The sequence below is a fragment of the Staurois parvus genome, unplaced genomic scaffold, assembly GCF_062004578.1.
Source record: "Staurois parvus isolate SC_StPar_1 unplaced genomic scaffold, SC_StPar_1.0 ptg001418l, whole genome shotgun sequence".
Taxonomy (NCBI): Eukaryota; Metazoa; Chordata; class Amphibia; order Anura; family Ranidae; genus Staurois; species Staurois parvus.
The window spans coordinates 508602-527054 of NW_028319214.1; the positions used below are offsets into that span (position 1 = coordinate 508602).

Here is an 18453-nt window from a genome sequence, read left to right on the forward strand (position 1 = left end):
GCTTTTCCAGAACTGGTCTGGCTTTTTTAGATGTTTTTTGGCAAAGTCTAATCTGGCTTTTCTATTCTTCAGGCTTATGAATGGTTTGCACCTTGTGGTGAACCCTCTGTATTTGCTCTTGTGAAGTCTTCTCTTGATTGTAGACTTTGACAATGATACGCCCACCTCCTGGAGAGTGTCCTTCACTTGTCTGGATGTTGTGAATGGGTTTCTCTTTACCACAGAGAGGATCCTGCGATCATCCACCTCTATTGTCATCAGTGGACGTCCATGCCTTTTTATGTTGCTGAGTTCACCAGTGCGCTCTTCGTTCCTCAGAATGTACCAAACTGTTGATTTGGCCACTTCTAATGTTGCTGCTATCTCTCTGATGGATTTGTTTCATGCAATGGCCTGTTTTTCTTGCATGGACAGCTCCTTTGAACGCATTATGTAGGTTCACAGTGATAGATTCCAAATGCAAATACACTTAGAATGAACTCCAGACCAGGGGCGGACTGACCATTTGGGAACTCGGGCACTACCCCATGAGATGCCCCTGGTACCTTTCATCGGCTTTTTTGGGTGTGGTTTGAGTGTGAACGAAGCCACAGGGGCTCCATGATCCCCTATTGCCCGGGGGCCCCATGAGTTGTCAGTCCGCCCCTGCTCCAGACCTTTTACTTGCTTAATTGATGAAGAAATAACGAAGTAGTAGCCCACACCTGGCCATGAAATAGCTTTTGATTCAATTGTCCAATTACTTTTGGTCCCTTGAAAAAGGGGGGGATGGCTACTCTTAAGAGCTGTATTTCCTAAACAGTTCCTCTAATGTGGATGTACATACCCTCAAATTAAACCTGAAAGTGTGCACTTTCAGCCCATATCCATTATATAACTATAGCTTGAATATGTTTTGGTAAATATCTGAAAAAAACTTAAATTGTGCCTATGTCCAAATATATAAGGGCCTAACTGTATCTTTGGTAAAAACCAAACTGCATTTATGAGGACACTAGTATAGTTCCGATCGTAATCAAGATATGTACAGACACTACACTAGTAATGGTGGTGAACAGCTACTAGTGTGAATGTGATAGTGTGGCGGGCAATCTGGTGCAAACTGACTGACTTACATTGATGTCACTAGTACCACTAATACAGTGATAATACTGTACACTGTACTGATGATACTGGCTGGGAAGGGGTTACCATCAAAGGGCAATGAAGGGGTTACCTGTGTACCTAAGAAGTGTAACGTGTGCTGCTTTTACTCACAGCTCTAGCTGCTTTTTTTCTGTGCTTTTTAAGGGAGAAGAAACAACCAGAACTCTGTTCTGTGTGTTTGTAAACACAAAACTCTTGGTTGTGATTGGCCACAGCCGATCATCAGGTTTCAGCCAAGATCATTGGCTGAACGCTAGTGACAAAATCGTGCTGTGTCCAATCACAGCACAGGAAAGCAGGGGGTGCACATACGCACACCCGTAAACCAGGAGGTTCACCGTAATGTACAGGTACGTCGCAGTGCCTGGCTGTGCACCTGCTCAATGTAGATCTACTGTGGGTGGGTGGAAACCTCACATAGTATATTGCAGAGCAAAGGAGCACATTTTAATGTAGCACTATAGACAAAACTTTTGTTTTCCATTTTGGATAGAGTAATGCAGGCCATAGATGGGGAGAAAAACTGCAGATTTTTATTTTAAAAAACGAAAAATCGGTTGTTCAAGTGGCCGACGTTACCATCAATGGTAAAAAAAAATCGGCCGATTTTCTACCCGTCTAGAGCCGGCAAAAAGTGTCCCTGCAGAGAGCTCTGCTATTTCTTTGACAGTTCTCTGACAGTTCCTTGACATTTATAGAAGTTGCAACAATGTATCTATTTGTTTCCATTTAGGATACAGATGTTTTTATTCGGAAACAAATAGATACAATGTTTCAACCGCTGTAAATGTCAAGGAACTGTCAGAGAACTGTCAGAAATAGCGGAGCTCTCTGCAGAGACACTTTTGGCTGGACTGGAATTCTTCTTATTTTTATCCTACTTCTTCTTCTTCATCCTCATTCTCTTCTTCTTCATCCTCATCCTCTTCATCCTCTTCTTCTTCATCCTCATCCTCTTCTTCTTCATCCTCTTCTTCATCCTCATCCTCTTCTTCATCCTCATCCTCTTCTTATTCTTCATCATCCTCTTCTTCATCATCATCCTCTTCTTCTTCTGCATCCTCATCCTATTCTTCTTCTTCATCATCATCCTCATCTTCTTCATCATCATCCTCTACTTCTTCATCCTCCTCTTCTTCATCCTCATCCTCTTCTTCATCCTCATCCTCTTCATCATCCTCATCTTCTTCATCCTCTTCTTCTTCTTCATCCTCTTCCTCTTCTTCTTCCTCATCCTCTTCTTCATCATCATCCTCATCCTCTTCTTCATCCTCATCCTCTTCTTCATCCTCATCCTCTTCTTCTTCATCATCCTCATCCTCTTCATCCTCTTCTTCTTCCTCTTCTTCATCCTCTTCTTCATCGTCTTCCTCTTCTTCATCGTCTTCCTCTTCTTCTTTTTCTTCTTTTTGTCTTCCTCTTGCAGGTCACTGCTCATGCGCAGATTTTTTATCGGTAAAAAATCGGCCGATTTGCCCACTAATTGCCGCGAAAATCGGCCGATCGGCAAAATCGGCCGATTTTTTTCCAACTTTATCGAAAAAAAAAACGGCCAAAATACCGAAAAACGGCCGACCAAATCGCCCACTAACGATCCGAAAATCGGCCGATTTTATTTTTGGCCGAAAAATCGGCCGATTTTCGACCCATCTATGGCCTGCATAAGGGATGGTTATAACCCGTCAGTATATTTTTGGTGATTTGTGTCCCATTCGGGAGATTTACCTTCACTTCCTGTCTCATAGCCAAAACAGGAAGTGAGAGGAAATCCCTGCAAATTAAGGAAATTCCTTGAGGGGCCCCCAAGTCACCAGAACTAGCGTACCTATTGGAAGATGAACCCAAAACCCCAAATGTAGTATTTTCATTTACTTTCACTTTCAATGATAATGGTAAACAGGACAAATGGAGAGGCTGAATCTCCCTAATGGGGGCACAGGCAGCAATAAAAATCCCTCTTCACTCTATCCAAAACTAAAAAAAATGCTTTTAGTTTTACTTTAACCGCTTCCCGACCTCCCTATTCCATAAGTACTGCAACAGGGTGCCAGGGATGCAAAAATCACATATATATACTTGATTTTGTATTTCCAGCTCTGCACCGCTATTGGATCCTCGGCATGTCAATCACTAGGTCCCAGCCACAGATTCTCGTTGGGAGTCGGTGATCATTGGCGGAGCTGACAGGGAAGAGGAGACAATACAGATATCTATCAACGCAGACTGCTTTGTATTGTTCTGCACAGCAGAGCAATACAAAGCAGCTTGTCTACATAGTAAACCACTCCAGCACACCCTTTGATTGCCCCAGTTAACCCCTTCCTGCCCAGTGCCATTAGTACAGTGTCAGTGCTTTTTATTAGCACTGATCACTGTATTGGTGTCACTGGGGATGTCAGTGGCAGTTAGTCATTTCCCCCCCAAGTGTCAGAATCCCCTCCGCAGTTTTTTGTCATACTTCTCTTCTGGGTCGCAGGAGTGCAAATGTAAGCTAGTTGTGCAATCCTGAGTCCCAGAATCAGGTGGCAGCGGGCTAAAGCTTGCTGTTGGAAGACATCTCCTAGCTGCTCCATGCTCTGGAAGGGTCTTGACAATATTGTAGGGATCCACCTACATGTCTGATTGCCAGCTGGCTCCGGATTGAGTATGCGGCTGAGAGCCTGAAGAAGCTGCTCCCACCCCTCCAGTGCACACTGAAGGAGCAGAGCGGAGAGTAGTGACTGCCAATCACCGCTCGCCACTGGAAGAAGGCAGAGAACTGAGTGATCAATGGTCATGTGGCTTAGAGCCAGCCGCAGCATACAGGTATAATGGTTTTGTTACACACGTCTCCTGAGACATTATTGATACACGTCCCCTATACAGGGACCCTGGCCAGGTCCCAGGACAGTAATACAGGCAGATTTGCACACTATGCAGTGTGACTCCCTGAAGATTAGGGCGAGTTGAAATGTCTATCCGTAGTCCCATTACTGCAGGCGAGCCATAGGATCCGTACAGCGTGTGAGACACGTCCCCCACCAACACACCACCCCCCCGGCCACCGGCCTCTGCACCGTGACACCATCACAGCACGGCTCTATGTCAATATTTGTCCAGGTGACACCAGCCACCCCCGCTGCGTCGTGACGCTGGAGCTCCTCCTCTGGACGCTGGCCTGTCCCCGCCCCCCTGGCTGCTCCTTTCGCTGAGAGACATTACCCAGAATTCCGCGGGAGCGGCTGGCTGCCAGGTAGATCGCGGTGCATTGCTGGGGGGAGCGGAGAAGTGTTACGGCGCTGTGCAGGTGAGCTGAGGGAGGCCGCTCCGGCCTGAGTGTGCCGGGACTACACCATGAACAGCATCAAGAACGTTCCGTCCCGGGTGCTGAGCCGGCGCAGCGGACACGGCTTGGAGGCGGAGAGGGAGCAGTTTGACAGGAACCAGGTGAGAGAGTGACACGGAGGTGACAGATGGGTGTGAGAGCCGACCGAGCACGTCATAGGTCTGCACTGGCTTCTCTGCTCCGGTGTGAGTGCGGGAGAGATTCCGGGACTGGAGGGCGGGATAGCCGGGGACCGGAGAGGTGAGGGCAGGGGACCACGGAGGGGAGGTGAGGGCAGGGGACCACGGAGGGGAGGTGAGGGCAGGATAACCGGGGACCGTGGAGGGCAGGTGAGGGCAGGATAGCCGTGGCAGGTGGGGGCAGTATAGCCGGACACCATGGGGGCTCTGTGAAAGCAGGCTAGCCGGACACCATGGGGGCTCTGAGAAAGCAGGCTAGCCGGACACCATGGGGGCTCTGAGAAAGCAGGCTAGCCGGACACCATGGGGGCTCTGTGAAAGCAGGCTAGCCGGACACCATGGGGGCTCTGTGAAAGCAGGCTAGCCGGACACCATGGGGGCTCTGTGAAAGCAGGCTAGCCGGACACCATGGGGGCTCTGTGAAAGCAGGCTAGCCGGACACCATGGGGGCTCTGTGAAAGCAGGCTAGCCGGACACCATGGGGGCTCTGTGAAAGCAGGCTAGCCGGACACCATGGAGGACTTTTGAAGGTAGGATAGCCGGACACCATGGGGCCTCTGTGAAAGCACGCTAGCCGGACACCATGGGGGCTCTGTGAAAGCAGGCTAGCCGGACACCATGGGGGCTCTGTGAAAGCAGGCTAGCCGGACACCATGGGGGCTCTGTGAAAGCAGGCTAGCCGGACACCATGGAGGACTTTTGAAGGTAGGATAGCCGGACACCATGGGGGACTTTTGAAGGTAGGATAGCCGGGCTTTATAGGAAGGAGAACAGGTGAGGGCAGAGTAGCCAGACACTATGGAGGGGTGTATGGGAGGGATTACAGGAAGGTCAAGTCAGGATATCTGGGTGTCCTGGAGAGCTCTATGCTGTACTGCACAGAATGAAGAAAGGGTATCTGCCAGATCCATGATGGAGGGCTCTGTTCTGGACTGTACAGGGGGGAGAACAGGTGATGGCAGGATAGCCGGACATCAGTGAGGCCTGTGTGCTGGGCTGTCCAGGAAGGAATGCAGGATAGTTGGGCTCTGTTCTTGGCTGTACACTGGTTAGAAGGGGTTAAGGCAGGATAGCCACATAACAGAAAGTTCTCTGTTCTGGGCTGTACAGGAGAGCAGACAGATGAGGGCAGGATAGCGGAGTACTATGGAGGGCTCTGTTCTAGACTGTACAGATGGGAGATCGGGTGAAGGAATTTGGATTTGTAGGGTGTGAAGGAACTCAAGAGTCTCTAATCTGTCTTGCTTTGGGCAAAAATATTTTTGAGCTTGAAATAAATACAATCCTTGGAAATGTCGGCTTTGCCGTCTGTATCCTATTCATTTTGGATCAATATAAACACTATTTATTAATTCAAGAAATTGTTGCCTTCCGTGTTGTCTTCAGACTGGTACCCCTGCAATCTGTCAGTGGTGTTCTCTGCACCCACACCACCTCTTCTCTCATTCTGCAGAAGGCCCGTCCCCTCTTCCTGTTGCTGATCATTAATAGGAGCAGAGGGGTCACCCAGGGGGACTTGTTCCCACAAACCACAAGAATAAATATGCCTGCGCTCTCCTTGCCTGCATGTCCTGCCTTTAGGTACACAGCAGGATGCAGTAGAGCACAGCGGCCTCTCACTCATATTGTGCAAGCTCACCTCAGCTGATGGGAATGCCTGCTGGGACTGTTAGTCCTATCACCCCTGTCACATGACAGTAAGTAGCCATGTACTTTCTGGATCATGGATGCACATAAAACAAGAGGCCAAGTGATACAGCTATTGGGAGCAAAAATATCCATGTATGTGGAGCAGCACAGTGTATTAGTGGTTGGTACATCAGCCTTGTAGCAGTAGGGTCATTGGTTTGATTCCCAACTAAAGAACTTCCTGCATGGAGTTTGCATGCATGTGAGTTTTTTTTCTCCTCCAAAGGCATTTGATCCTGTCTAAATCGGCCTTTGTATGTTTATGCATGTGAGGGTGAGATTGTAAGCTCCTTGGGTGCAGGAGCTGATGTGAACATACAATATATGTATAAGCGGTGTGTATGTTCTGGTGCTACATAAACACCTGTAATAAGCAATAGGACTTTTATTAAAAGTCCACCACTGGAAATTCCTATCCAAAGGTAGAACATTTCATGCACTCCTATGAGACGCAATTCATTTAAATATTGCCTTACAAATACGTTGGGGTCTATTAGTATGATTGTAGATCTGAGCCCACTCATAGCAAAAACTAAGGTCTAAGTGTCTGCTTGACAAAGAAATGGCGCGTTTTCCTGCCTTTGAAGGGTGGATTGAAATGCCCCTTGCCGTCTCTTGCTTTTCAGATATAATGGTGCCTCCAGGGGTGTGTCTATATACAGAGGATCATGCTGGTGGAATACAAAAGGGCTTATTTTGTACCTGTTGGCTGGCTGGATCTGCAGATTCACATTCTCACATTCTCACATTCCTCCAAATTGGCTATTTCTTTTGTCTTTAAGCACATTTGAAATTGATGAATCTGTGATAAATCATTCGCCTATTGTTACATGTATAGCATTGGTAGAGGTAGTAAGACTTCATTCACCATCCTGGAAGCAGTATGTACCCCAGGTCAGAGAATGTCACCTGCCATCACAGTTTTCACCTAGGTGTTTAGCTTTACAACAGATTCTCCTTGGGGTCCTTTCACACGGGCGGTCCCTTTTCTTCATCAGTTCAGTTGCCTTTTTTTTTCCTTTCAAAATCTGAGCTAAACAGCGCTGAGCAAACCCTGTGGCGCTATATAAACTCGATGTAATAATAATAAACAGATTGAGAATTTACTTTTTACCTCCATTTTTCATATCCATTTTTTGTCTGGTGGTGTTTTTTTTACGGAAGAAAAATAGGGTGTTCTTCCGTTCAAAAAAAACGGGTGCAGACATTAACAGATGTAAACAGATCATCCATTTACATCCGCTAGTCCATAGAAATACATGGGTGTCTGTTTTTCATCCAGACAGATGAAAAAGGGCCATACGGAACGCCCGTGTGAAAGGACCCTTAGGCTCCATGCATGTAAGCGTTTTTTTAAGCTTCTAGAAGCTGCTGTTAGTATTTTTTTTTCTGCTTCTAGAAGCTCAATAGTGTTGTTCTATGTGTCTGTGCACACTACTTTAGGCTATTAGCATTTTGTGAGCTTCAGCGTGTAGGAGAAGAAAAAAAAATGTTTTTGTAGCATTTTTCCAGCAGAGAAAAGCTGTGAATGCTGCTAAAACACTCAATAGTTTTTTTTTCTAGCGACTTGTTTTCCTCTACATGCACTGTAAAAATGCAACTGCTCCAAAATGCTTCTGAATGCTACTAAAACGCTGCTAAAAACGCTATTTTTATCCAGTGTTTGCTTAAAAAAACGCTAGTGTGCATGGCGCCTTAAAATGTAAGATGAAAATATTGCAACAGGTTATATGATTATTTTACATAATGTAAGGATTTGTCCATTTAGCTTTGTTCTTTCCATGTCAGACATGTCTTTATCCCTGGGCAACATTGTTTGCTGTCTTTGTCATACGACGTGACGTAGCACTGCTTTGCCTAGGGTTGCATCCATGAAGCAGCTTTGCATTGCATAGTAAGCCACTTATAATGATGAATATGGATACAAGCACATGCCTAAATGGTATGGTAATGCAGATAATGAGCGGGAACACCCTTCAAGAATTGCTCAATAAAAACCACCAAAAAACAGCAGCGAATTTCTGGCTTTGTGTGTTATCCCAATCACTATAATTGCATGTTATGTCTAATATGATAAAGTCATAACTGAGACACATAAAAGGGTGAAACAGGTAAAACAGTATTTACAAAAAACAAAAACACATGGCACTTGTTTGATACATACTATTTTTATATCACACAAACTAAATGTTATGCAGTCAGGGACTAGATCAACTATAAAGAGTCAAGGCCAAATCCCACCAGTGCGTTGATCTGCGTTTTACAGCTGAACTAAAACGCAGATCAACGGAAAGGACGTCTGAAAAACAGTCATTTCCAATGTATCCTAGTCACACCATAACACTGCATAAATGTCAATGGATGTCAAATCGTATGTCAATGGACATCAGCGCATGTTAGAATGAGACTAAAATGAATGGAAATGTACTATACATGCATTTTTCATACATTTTAGCACAAGTCGGTTTGAATTGGCCCGAAGTCCACCAAATACTGGTATTGTAGCTTAAGGTACTGTATATGGCATATATGTTCAAACATCCAATGGCTTCTTATGTTTTTAGGTTCCTTGAACATCAGTTTGGTGGACTGATCCTTTAGCTTGTACTCAAAGTAATATATCCATATACATGTACATTATTTGATCTTACTGCTGTGTGTGGCTTTGTAGGGGAAACATTTCCATAAGGTCTGTTTTACTCAGGAGTAAAATAAAATGCTGAGTTTTTTACCGATCTGAAATGAGATGCATGGTTGTCGATGGGACATTGCACACAGCTGAGTAAAGATCAGTAATCAAAGCTGTAAAACAAGAATAGAAAAGTTTTCATTGGAGTGCAGTAATTTACTCGTTTAGGCCCCTTTCACACAGACGTCATAATTTACTGACGTTTACTCAGGAACTTGTGACACCGATGTGCAAGGGGCCACAATACTCTCAATGAAGAGGAATTTTACTCGTCTATACGTTTACACACCTTTACTCTCCTATACTCAACATTACTCAGGTCTTCACAGTTTTTGGCCCCTTGCACATAGGCGTCATGAGCTCCTAAGTAAAAATCGGTAAATTGTGTCGCCCGTGTGCAAGGGGCTTAATGGTGAGTCCTATATTTTAAATTAGCAGATAGAATTGTGACTTTAAAGCTGCCACCCAGGATACAAGAGCAGACAAAAACACGCAATGTGTCTAAACACTAGATACGTTTAGACCTCTTTGAGTTGTAATGCATTCCAGTGGTCAGAAATAATATTCCGGCCAATGGAATCCATTAATGCTCAAGTGCTTGATGTACCTAGATGCGTGTGCAATACGCACATTCTGTCACATGGGGAAATTATCCTGTATCAGTCCATTGCTCGCACTCAGTAGTCTAGAAATCCATATAAGTCCTGGTTCACATATTTATTTCAGGTACTTCTAGAGCGCCGTCAATTTATGCAGCGCTTTACACACACACATATATATATATATATATATATATATATTGTACATTCACATCAGTCCCTAACCCTCAAGGGGCGTACAATCTAAGGTCCCTAACTCACACTCATACATACGCATACTAGGGCCAATTTAGACAAGATCCAATTAACCTACCAGCATGTGTTTGGAGTGTGGGAGGAAACCAGAGTACCCGGAGGAAACCCACACATTCACAGGGAGAACATACAAACTCCCGGCAGGTGGTGCTGTGGTTGGGATTTGAGCCAACGACCCTAGTACTGCCAGGCAGAAGTGCTAACCATTTAGCCACTTTGCTGTATTTGCATTCATTTGAATGGGCTGCTGTAGCCGCTGAAAAAGCAGGGAAAAGGTTTCTTCACCTTTCTAAAAAACGATGCTGCAGGGAAACCTCATAGTGCATGAAACTGTGCTGTGGTTTCCGGTGCGTGGGGGTGCCATGCATCTCCGGAGTGGCAACGCATGTTTCTGTGCAGTTGGTTGCTGCTGTGGGAACAGTATGTGGTCCTGCAGCGGCAACCACTGGCACAAGTGTGAACTGAGACTGTTGCAGGCCATACATGGTTCGAATTCAGAACTATTTTCATACGAAAATCAGACCTAAGAATAATCGGCTGATTTTTGCTCTGTTAGTGGGGCAATGGCATCGGCTGATTTTCGTGGTTCCTCCCCATTTCGTTTATTGGGCATGCTGGAAAATTTGTGAAAAACGACCGATTTTTGAAATCATTGGTGGCACCATCGGATTAGAGAACGAACGACGTTTCGATTTTTGGATGAAAAATTGTTTGGAATTCGAACCTTGTATGGCCTGCATAACACGCCGGTCACACCGATCCCAACTTTGAAATCGTGCGCACGATTTCAAAGTCGGATGACATGCCGATTTGAGGTACGATTTGCAAGACAACGGACACAGATGTCTATGCAAATCTCACCAAAAGTAAGCGTGCACTACTTTAGAAATCGGTGCGGCTCCGACCAAGTTGGAACCGCACCGATATGACCGCTGTAATTGCAGACAACAGGGTGTGACTTGCCATGCGATTTGCAAGTTGTATGACATGCAAATTGCATTGGATACAAATAGAGAAACAGAAAAAGGGCGCACCGACCTAGTGCATTATCGTTTTAAAATAATTTAATTGAAGAAACAAAATAGGTATCATACTCACAATGGACATAATAACACAGGCATGTCAAACTGAACAAGATGTATGATCCAAACAACATCTGAGTCCATACGATGGAACCCTGGATGACCAACTGCCTAACGCGTTTCGAGGACACAACCTCTTCCTCAGAGCCAAATGCAAATTGCATGTTAAGTCTCACCCAGTGTGACTGGGGACTTAAGATGGTTTTATTATTATTATTTATTTATTTCAGGTACTTATATAGTGCCGTCAATTTACGCAGCACTTTACATATATATTGTACATTCACATCAGTCCATAACCCTCAAGGGGTGTACAATCTAAGGTCCCTAACTCACATACATACATACACATACTAGGGCCAAACTAGACAGGAGCCAATTCACCTACCAGCATGTCTTTGGAGTGTTGGAGGAAACCGGAGTAACCGGAGGAAACCCACACAGGCACAGAGAGAACATGCAAACTCCAGGCAGGAGGTGCCGTGGCTGGGATACGAACCAACGACCCGAGTACTACCAGGCGGAAGTGCTAACCGTTTTATGACCAATAGTCAAATGTAACTCAGAGAAATGAAACCATATCAATATGTAACGAATTGTAACACGCTATAAAGATTGCCGTGCCGTGTACAGTAGTGTCTCCCCTGACAGCACAGGCTTTTCTGTTAGGTGCTCAACAAAAGCTTTTACTTTCAGAATAGCATCATGCAGTAAACATTACCAGATAAAGGCGATCTCTAGGGACAGGCTCTGAACTGACAACCGAAGAAACATGAGCAGTGCCTCATTCACAGTTCAGACGTGTAATCCTGTCACGCTATGTAGTATATAAAGCTCGCTATTGTGCATCAGCTTTCTCCCACAAATGGTTCATTTTCTCTGGTGTCTGGTTTAAATGGCATTAATCACTGTAATGTTTTGATTTCAGTAAAATGTGTTGCTGTATGTCAGCCATGTTTACTGTATATAGGAAACATTGTTTACAACATTCTGCAATATGCCATGTTTGTTTACAAGAATACATCAGAGTATCTACATTTGCTAAATTGCCATCGTGGATTATAATTACTAGTGTTCTGCATGTGCAGGACTGAATATATCCTAAAGCAGGCTTTCTCAACCAGGGTGCCTTGAAGTTTCTACAGGGGTTTTGATTGAGTACCATTGCGACCTTCTAGCTGCCAGCATCCTGACAACCAATGACATCATAAGGTGGTTGTCAGCTGCCTGCACAGCATCTTTGTTTGACCCTCTCCTGCCCCTCTACATCAGGACTGGAGTCACATTAGCTCAGTGATGGAGAAGAGAAACAATGGAATACTAGTCAGTACCAGTGTGCAAAAGTGTATTTTGCTTTAGCAGAAGAAATCACCTCTAATGTTGGGTGTCCGACGTGTGTGCATGCTGCTGCGTTATGTAAAACTATTAGAATAGTTTTTCACATTTTAGAATGGGGTGCCTTATTAAAATGATGTAGTCTAGAGGCACCCATTTTAGAATGGGGTGCCTCAAGACTCCGTATTTTTAAGGGGTGACTCAGGACTGTCCATAATTTTAAAGGGTGCCTTGACTGAAAAAAGGTTGAGAAACACTGTCCTAAAGAATGCAACCTTTGTAGTTTTTTTAATGCGTTGTCTTTGAGCCCTGGTTCACACCAAATACGGCTTTGAAATCGTGCTATGTACTGATTTCAAAGCTGCCAGTAAGTGCGATTTCTGTGCAACTTCATGCACAGATGTCCATGCAAGTCAATCATGAAATTGCCAAAAATATATTTCAAAATCCGTGCAAGTCAGAGTTGCACCTATTTGAACAGTTCCATGGGCACAAGTGGGGTGCGTCATACGATTTTGAAGTGTCAAACCATATGACAAATCGCATTGGTGTGAACGGGGGCTCAAGTTGAGTTTGGCTACTGCTGTGAATCCTATTGATAATGTTTTTTTTGGCATCCAGCAATTATATCAATTTTTTCTTTTATTTCCATTTATGATTTAGGCCTGGTTCACGCTAGTGTAATGCATTTTGAATGCGATTAGAGGTGCGATTGTGCAGGTGCTTTGCGATTTTTGATGCTGTCCGTTTTCAGATGCAAATTTTATGGCGTGGGTTTTATTTACTACTACATCAAAAACACAAGTCTGTTAGCTGGCTTCCCCCAGTTGTGTTGTGAACAGCCACCATTGAAAACAATGCTATTTCCATTGTCATGTGATTCTGCTCAACTCCGATCAATCAGAAATCGCACTAGTGTGAACCAGGCCGTTATGTTTAACATTTGTTGTCGTGGACAAGCGGTTTTTGATTTCAATCTGACTGCACTATGTGGTGTTGGTAACCTTACAAGTAGCAAAGTAATGCGTTTGCATTGAAACACCTTCTCTTGCACACCTGTTGGATTTTGACATTATGGCTGTGTCTGCGCAGCCCCTGCGACTGCATCCACTTCCATAGGCTGCCTACACACAGCTCGGGGTGGATACATATGTACAAAAAAAAACCTGACAGGTTCTAAAAACAAAAACTTTTGACACATAGAAATCTCCTTAAATTAGTGTTCGACAATAGGTGGAAAAAAATCCTTTTTCCCTTTGACAGCACATTACTATGAATTATTGCCAGTTCCTTTACTTTTATTTTGCACCAAAGACTTTCATTCCTGTATCTCAATCCTGCGTCTCCTTTCCGCACTTCCTCATCAGAGAGCATGCACTGCTCATATGTTACAATTGTCAAGGGGTCTACATCAGGACCACATATCCCATAATTCCTTCTGGCCAGCCCCTTTATGTATGTGTGCCTGTTCACATTTGGCATCTGGATGCTCCAGTGGTGCCCCTGTTTGTCAGGGCACAGTCCCAGCCAGGAGTGCGCACATGAGGGTGCTTCAGGGAATTCCCGTAAGGACACAAAGTTATTCTCTAGGCGGTAATCAGTGGGATGCAGTTTTGATAGTTTGATAGAAACAGAGAGCAGCAGCAACACCAGCTCTTGAGGTATGAAAATACACACACACACACACACACACACACACACACACACACACACACACACACTTTTACAAGGAGGGTTTCAAGCAAAACTTTTCCCATGACAACGTGAGAAAAAATAATGTTCTTTAGCAAGGAACATACATTCCACTTGAATAAGTATGCTGCCAAAATTAGTGTGTGCTGTAAATTGCCTTCATAATTGCTCCTGTTTCTGCCATTTTGCTGAAGCCCAGAGCCCCTGAACAGCAGTAAATCTTTATGCTGTCAGCAGAACGGCCTCCACAAATTCGGCTCCATGCCTAAAAATAGAGAGCAATCGAGCATGTGCAGAGCAGGGTGAGACAGTGTATTACTGGGTTTTAAATAGTATAGGCACTTATTTTTAATGTTTTACATCGCTATACCTGCAAAAGAGGGCAGCCTGTCATGATTTAGCAGGACTTAATTTTCTGACCAAAATTCCACTTTCATATCTCTATGAAAGATCCCAAGTTGCGGCAGTGTGAACAGAGCCTAAAGGTTACAGTGAGTACTGGAGGAGCAGAGAGCAAGGACTGTCAGTCACTGCTCTCTACTCAGAGCAGACTGAGAATTTAGCAATCGGGTGTCATGTGATCACTCAGTTCTCAGAGTCAACGTGGGACAGCTGCAGCATGTAGCTGAGTATGGATGTGCGTTTTTTGACACCTCACTTATAGCATGGGAATAACATCTGTAACCTTTACAGTGATTGCCATTATTGCATGTTCAGATTTGGCATGGGCTTCAGACCAGATCAGAAAATAACACCTTTGTCTACAATGTCAACTACATTTATTTGCACACTCTGAAATCAATTTTCTTGGTGTTAAGATAGGACTTTATCTCACTCTGGGGTTATGAATTGACAAATAGCTCAAGGACAGGTTATTCTGTTCTCATTAACTATGCAGGGACTTGACACATCTGCATACGTGTGCCTTAGCTGTACTACTTTGCTGCCCATAGTTGGAGGACAATGCAGAACATGCAAGAAATCGGTAATCGTTCTATGTTTAGATTTAGACTAGCTCAGCTTACAGATGTGTAACACACCCTTCTGATTGAAAGTCGATATTTATGCCATACCTATGTCTCATCAAGTTTTCCATAGACCTGTGGAACCTGTTTTTTATTTTATTTGTTACACTGTGCCACTCTTAGTTGTTTCATTGAGTGTAAACTGTCCTAAAGAAAATAAAACTGACCATGCATGGGGAAATAAAAATGGCATACCTGGTTGATCTAGAATGAATCTGTTCCCAGATGACCCATGCATGTGTTCTATTTTGGTATGTTGTAGAGAGAACGCATTGGCCATCCACTTCTATTTCAATGTATATCAACAGCACACCACCTCCAAAATTGGGGCACCTGTACAGGCTCGCTCCCAAGCTGCCTTTGAAAACGTGCAGGTGCACGAAATGCATTAGGGAGTAACCAAGCCGGTGATACTAGACTGCCTGAGCCATGAGGGAGGCCGGCGGCCATCTTGGAATTTGTGTTCACATTCCTGTATACCATAGCTGTATTCCTATGGGCCAGATGTGAGTTTACTATGTTCATTTTTATGATTCTGCTGCTGATTTAATAAACTTCACTATATAGCACTTTCTTCTCTGGCTCATTTATTTTGAGCCACTAAGGTGGATCCCTTTTAAGTGCTTATCATTGGGTGCGTAAGAGTGAAATGGAATCTTCCCTGTGATCCGGAGAGTGTTAGTGGAGAAGAGGCTGTGGGCGGACGTGTTTACCAGATGTACCCCGTTTATTCCAGGATGATGACCAGGAGTGGTCTTGATTACTCAAAAGCACTATAATTTGTTCTGTCTGGTTAGTGCAACTTACCCTCTTTTCCACATGCACTTGACGCACGGATCTGCATTATTTTGGAGTTTTTGATTGTCACTGATACACCTTGTTGCGCCTTCCAATGCAATTTTGCGCCCTTGTGTGACACTTCTTAAAATCTAAATTATTTACATTGGTTTTTATACTGGACCGAGCATTAGCTCATCTCACATGCTTTTATATAAACGCTATTTATTTGTGTTTTATATATGTTTAATGTATGATCTTATAAGAAACCTATTCATTTGAGCGCTGCCTTTTTTTAAAGTTTATAGTATATCAACAGCACACCACCTCCAAAATTGGGGCACCTGTGCAGGCACGCGTGTTCATTCACACACAGTGCACAGCTTGCCCCGTCCCTGCTCTCTCCTCAATGGCTGTGATTGACTGTAGCGGGAGCCAATGGTGCCCCATTGTTGATATCAGGGGAAGGTATAGTGCCCCGTCACTGGTGTCAAGTTGGAAGAAGAGTGCCCCGTCACTGGTGTCAAGTTGGAAGAAGAGTGCCCCGTCACTGGTGTCAAGTTGGAAGAAGAGTGCCCCGTCACTGGTGTCAAGTTGGAAGAAGAGTGCCCCGTCACTGGTGTCAAGTTGGAAGAAGAGTGCCCCGTCACTGGTGTCAAGTTGGAAGAAGAGTGCCCCGTCACTGGTGTCAAGTTGGAAGAAGAGTGCCCCGTCACTGGTGTCAAGTTGGAAGAAGAGTGCCCCGTCACTGGTGTCAAGTGGGAGGAGTAGCTCCCCATTGTTGGGGTCTATGTTAGGAATTATTCCTTGTTGGTGTCAGTGGGAGGAATAGTGTCTTGTATCAATTAGAGGAATAGTGCCCCAAGGGTTGGATAAATGTAAGCAAAGGGCCACATCCGGCCCCCCGGGCCGCAGTTTGGAGACCACTGTTCTAAAGCAAATCTTTCATTTAGTTTTTAGATCTTTCAAAACGTATACCCTGTAAAGGAAGAGTGTAAATACTTGCCTTTCCTGTCGCTTGTGCCCCTTAATACCAATCTTCTAAAGGAATGGTCACCAAAGTTTGCTGGGAAACTAACCATTCTGGTAGTGTCGAACTCTTTGGTCCCTCCACAGATGTCCTGCTGACTTCAGTGTCGTTACAGCTCACTGTAGTGATGTGGAGGACAGCAGGAGGAACAGGAAGGCAGTGCTGCTGCTCTGACTGTGTAGGAATGGGCTTTTGGAAGTGTAGTCCTGAGGGGTGCCTACACATATAGAGGGCCCAGTAGTTGCAGTGTTTCATTATAGGAACAAGGTAAGAGGGGAAATAAATTAAGCCTTGCACATGATCTAGAAGGGGATGAGAGGTTTGGGGTAAATTTGGCAATCACCTGGTCGTCCTGCAAATTCCATTTACCTTTTTTGTCACATCCCTACTTGGTCCAGCCATCCTCTAGTTTTAGTGGAGGATGGCTGGAACTGTATATAAGGCAGCTGTAAGATGTATATGACCGTATACACTGCTGCTGTTGGGTATGAGAACTTGTACATTTTGGGAATATTATCCAGGCCTGATCAAGCAGTAATGCTCACTGAATTTATTAGGGCTGCATTCACACGTATCTTTTTAGGCATTTAACTCATGAAATCAGACATTGCTGTTCATTTTCCATTGAACTGGGCATTTACATTTTCATGTGTTTGTATTGATTTCAATGGAAATGCAAGTGCTTTAGAAACAGTGGTGTGACTGGGCTCCTAGTGTTTGCAGATCATTAAACTGGCATCAATGAACTGCTAATGCTTTGTCAGTTCTGTACAAAAGAGGGTGCCTTGTTGCAAAAGACAAAGCTTCTGCACCCTGTATGACCCTACCTGCCAGCACTTGAACAATAAACCACCATCAAACCTGAAATAAGCGAATCAAATTTGTGTATATTTTTTGTGTTTCGGATATATCTCGGTACAAAATAAAATGGACTACGCTTACTGCTGCAGCAGTGATGAAACGAACACAGATCGATGTTAGTGCTTCGCCAGTCCACCTTTGTACTTGGTGTCTGCTGTAGTTGGCTAATGAATTGCTAAATCTTTTATTCCTATTTTATTAAATTTTAAATGTGTTTTTTTCTAAATATAATGAAGCCCATATGGACAGTGACAGTTTTGAGTTAAGAACTAAGTCCTCATGCACACTGGATGTTTTTACAGCGGCTGTTTTTGTCTTTTGACCTTTTTTTCTACAGCCAGTAAACTCCCCAGCATGTTATCCTATGTGTCCATGCATACTGGCAAAAAAAAAAACAGAACTAGTGGGTTTGTAGAGTTTTTTTAGCTGAAAAAACTTGGTAAATTGCGGCAAACCGGCATTTTTGGACTTTTTTTTTTTTAGCTTTTTGGTAAAAGAAAAACACTAAAGAAAGCAAACGCGAAAAAGCGCGGCAAAACGCCGGTAACCGCTAATACTAAAGCGCTGAAGAACTCACATTTTTAATGTGACTTTACACAGCTAACGTTACCAGTGTTATTAAAACGCCCCGCGTTCATGGAGCCTCATTGTTTATACGTGTGAGGGCTAACGCTCGCTTGGTGCCTTGCTGACCTTCCAATGACTTTTTATTTCTTGATAATTTTCTGCTTTGATTTTTGTTTAAAGGTAAATATTTGTATCTTTGTAA

The 18453-nt window shown here is 44.1% G+C and overlaps 1 protein-coding gene across 1 annotated transcript in view; it reads left to right on the forward strand.

Moving 5' to 3' along the window:
* Nucleotides 1-4334: 4334 nt before the first annotated feature.
* HIP1R (huntingtin interacting protein 1 related) overlaps nucleotides 4335-18453 on the forward strand; it is a 145516-nt gene continuing 131397 nt past the window's right edge. Inside the window, exon 1 of the mRNA XM_089661982.1 lies at nucleotides 4335-4572. Coding sequence (XP_089518108.1) covers nucleotides 4480-4572 — 93 coding nt within the window. The 5' untranslated portion in view covers nucleotides 4335-4479. The remainder of the gene's footprint in view (nucleotides 4573-18453) is intronic.